This window comes from Vigna umbellata, chromosome 9 (genome assembly GCF_029865625.1).
Source record: "Vigna umbellata cultivar VRB3 chromosome 9, Vumbellata_1.0, whole genome shotgun sequence".
Lineage (NCBI taxonomy): Eukaryota > Viridiplantae > Streptophyta > Magnoliopsida > Fabales > Fabaceae > Vigna > Vigna umbellata.
In genome coordinates, this window is record NC_142173.1 from 47,938,498 (window position 1) to 47,941,604 (window position 3,107).

Sequence of the window (3,107 nt, forward strand, 5' to 3'; positions counted from 1 at the left end):
GATCATTAGCCACACAAATGTCAATGTTTCTGCTACATAATCATTGCATGGATGTGGCAAACTTGGCACAGTGAACAGGCTTATTCTTCACTCTTGTGTTCTCACGCCCTTTGCTTGATTTCAAAGAAGGGAAGTTTCTAAATGTGGAACTTTCCATTTCCAAATGGTAACATTAGCAAACTTTCTGATTTGTTAATGCTAATCTCTAATCCATTGTTATCATTTCATCTTCTCTGCTTTCAAAACACTTTTTGCACTTGGCTTACTATCATTGGCTGAACTAGTAAAACTCTTTTTGTATGAGTCTTTTTGTCACTTGTAGCCCCACAAGAACCTAAGATACTGAGAAACTGTTATCATGTCATCAACCAATGGTCCAATGCTGCTTCACCAAGAAATACAACAAAACCTATGCCAATAAATGGTAATGAAAACAAAAGCAAAACCATTCTTTAAATGGGATTTTAGACACTCAAACATACGTTCCTTTAAGGTTAAATCATAATGCTTGCTTCCAATAACATAGTTTACAAGTGCTTATAATAATATTGTAGATATCCATCAAAAATAGACTCATCCATTTGGTAAGTGAATTCAGTGGACACCAAAATCACAGAAATGTAACTTTTTCTATGATGATCACTGTGATAGCAACCCCTTTATTTTTTAAGTATAGGTGACAGATTATAAGGGGTTGCAAACAAATCTAAAAACAGAAAAAGAATGTAAAACAGATGACACTCAAAGTGAAAGACAAACCCAAATCACATCCACACAAGTGAAAACACATGGTATGGAAGTTAGTTGAAGAGTTCCCAATTGAACTTGGGAGGACCTGAACTATTGGCCACTGGGGGTGGTGGGGGAGGGGATGTGGATTGAACAGGGATTAATGGTGGGGCAAAATCAAACAATTCCCAATTTGTGGTAACTACAACTCCTGAGGTGGAATTCCTTGAGGGTTGATGTTGTTCTTCATGGAAAAGTTCTAGGAAATTTTCATTTGAGTTCCTTGGTTGTTTTTGTTGTTGCTGTTCCTGAATTGGTGCTAAGGCTAATCTGTTATGTCCATTTGACTGCTTTTCTTGTTGCTCTAAAACTGTTTCCAGTTTTTGACCATTTGAATGCTTCTGTTGATGCTGCACTGGTGCATGGTGTCCATTGCTACCAGGCAAGGAATTCTTAACCTTCAGCAAATCCAGAGTTTCAACATACTTTTGAACTCTTTTTACCTTCAAAATTAATGTTTCACTAACATTAGAACTAGAAGTGCTTAAACAGATGTAATTTGAGATACACTGATAAACAAAAATGAGTAAAATGTATCTCAGTATCTAGCATTACCTGAATTTTCCTCTGTAATTTCACATCTCCTTCAGCCATTATACCATCTAGTTTAAGCAATTGATTCATCAATAACTCAATCAGATTAAGTACATCTGTTTCTGCAAATCTTCCACCTTTGTTGATAATTGACTCAAATGCTGATACCTAACCAATTCCAATCACTGATCAGCTTCCAACTACACAGGCATTTGAATGTTTGAAAATGAAAAAAAAATAAAAATTGAAAACAATAATAAATGAATATCATTAGCAACCACAATACATACCCTCCCTGCAAGCCTATCTACTTCCAAGCTGATTTCTGAGATTGATTTTGCAGCTTTCTCCATCTTAGCATTCTTCCTTCTCTCTAACAACCTCTTCTCTTGACTAATAGGGTCTTCAACTAGTACTATCTTGGATTTATCCTTCACGCCAACCATGTCAAGAAAGGCCTTTGAATCCCTTTCCTTGTCTTTGTATAACAGCTTTTGGTCTTCATGATGTAACCCAGTTATCCCTGATAGCATCTTCTTCAACTCCCCTGCAAAACCCAGAAATTGAACACACACCATGACCCATACAACCAAAAAGAAGGACAAAAGCAATACTAAAAGCAAATTCTTAGAGAACAAAAACAGTGTTTATATGGAACAAGTTTTGTCCCACAAGAAAAAGGTAAAGCAACCGACAGAGAGAGAACATAAAGGGAAATTAATAACATTAAAACTGAAAAAAGTGAAGAGTTACCAAATGTAGCTTGGGAACTAATGTTGACTTCATGGTAAATTGAACCATGCTTGACCCTAACTCTAATGGAAGGAACAAGCACTGAGTTCCGATCCGACTCGGTGGTTCTCATCTGAACCAGCATTCCGCCCGGTCTCATCTCCCATTCCTTTGACCCAGACTCAACTCTGCCACCATCTGAACCTCCTTTCATGATGGAAGCAAGACCATTTGTCTTTTGGTTATTACTACTATAACTATTCTTCATCTTCATCATCTTCTCTCACTCCTTCACTTTCACCACTATGCAACAAAGGGTGTGTGAGGAACAGAAGAAAAGAGATAGCTAGATCTCAGACAACTCGGATTCTCAACCACCCATGACAGAAACCACGCTGACTCAATTCACCAAACACCTGCAAAAACGAGTCTCAGAAATCTCTGACCATTCCAAAACAATAAGAGGCCTGGACTAATCAATGGCTTATGAGGAAAATGAACACAAACCCCTTCAAAAGCTGAACCTTCCTGGAGTCAAAGTACAGATCTTTAAGCCGAAATGTGGCTGAAACTGTGAGTTTCAGAATTTTACAGCAAAATCTTGAATAAGAAAAAGATGAGAAGCTAGAATAATCTGAAACTGTATTGTTTTTCTTATGAATGATGTTGAGGAGAAGACGTTGATGAATGATGAAAGTGAACAGAGTGAAGAATTGAAACAAAGAAAAACTGATTCTCCTTGGTGTTCTGGAGAAATGGAAGAAAGAAAAATGGTGAAATGAAAACAGAAGAGAAAAGGAATATAAAAACTAGTGGCCAGCTAACTATGCTGACTCTTTGTGATATTCATATATACTCTGCATTTAATTATTTAATTAATTATTTAATTAAAAATAACATTGTTTTTAATAATTGTCATTAAAATATCATTCATCAATTATTCTTTTGTTTGTTTTCCTACTAATAAAATTAAGCATTTCATCACCCATTGATCAAATTGTAATTTAATTTTTCCTTGTAGATCACTTTGACTTAGTCTTAGTCAGCCTTAA

General features: G+C 36.0%; 1 protein-coding gene across 1 annotated transcript; it reads right to left on the reverse strand.

Moving 5' to 3' along the window:
- Positions 1 to 487: 487 nt before the first annotated feature.
- On the reverse strand, positions 488 to 2,869 carry LOC124834777 (BAG family molecular chaperone regulator 2-like). The gene is made up of 5 exons (XM_047309567.2): positions 2,563 to 2,869; positions 2,077 to 2,471; positions 1,614 to 1,870; positions 1,345 to 1,491; positions 488 to 1,232 (listed from the first exon to the last, which is right to left on the reverse strand). The coding sequence occupies exons 2-5, from the start codon at positions 2,330 to 2,332 to the stop codon at positions 801 to 803; spliced, it is 1,092 nt and encodes a 363-aa protein (XP_047165523.2). The 5' UTR covers positions 2,333 to 2,471; positions 2,563 to 2,869; the 3' UTR covers positions 488 to 800.
- Positions 2,870 to 3,107: the final 238 nt, after the last annotated feature.

Coding starts and splice junctions, on each gene's coding strand:
- LOC124834777 (XM_047309567.2), bottom strand. CDS start 2,332: ATGATGAAGATGAAGAATAGTTATAGTAGTAATAACCAAAAGACAAAT. Junction 1,871..2,076: donor TAGTTCCCAAGCTACATTTG/GTAACTCTTCAC, acceptor TGGGTTTTGCAG/GGGAGTTGAAGAAGATGCTA. Junction 1,233..1,344: donor AATTACAGAGGAAAATTCAG/GTAATGCTAGAT, acceptor TTAATTTTGAAG/GTAAAAAGAGTTCAAAAGTA.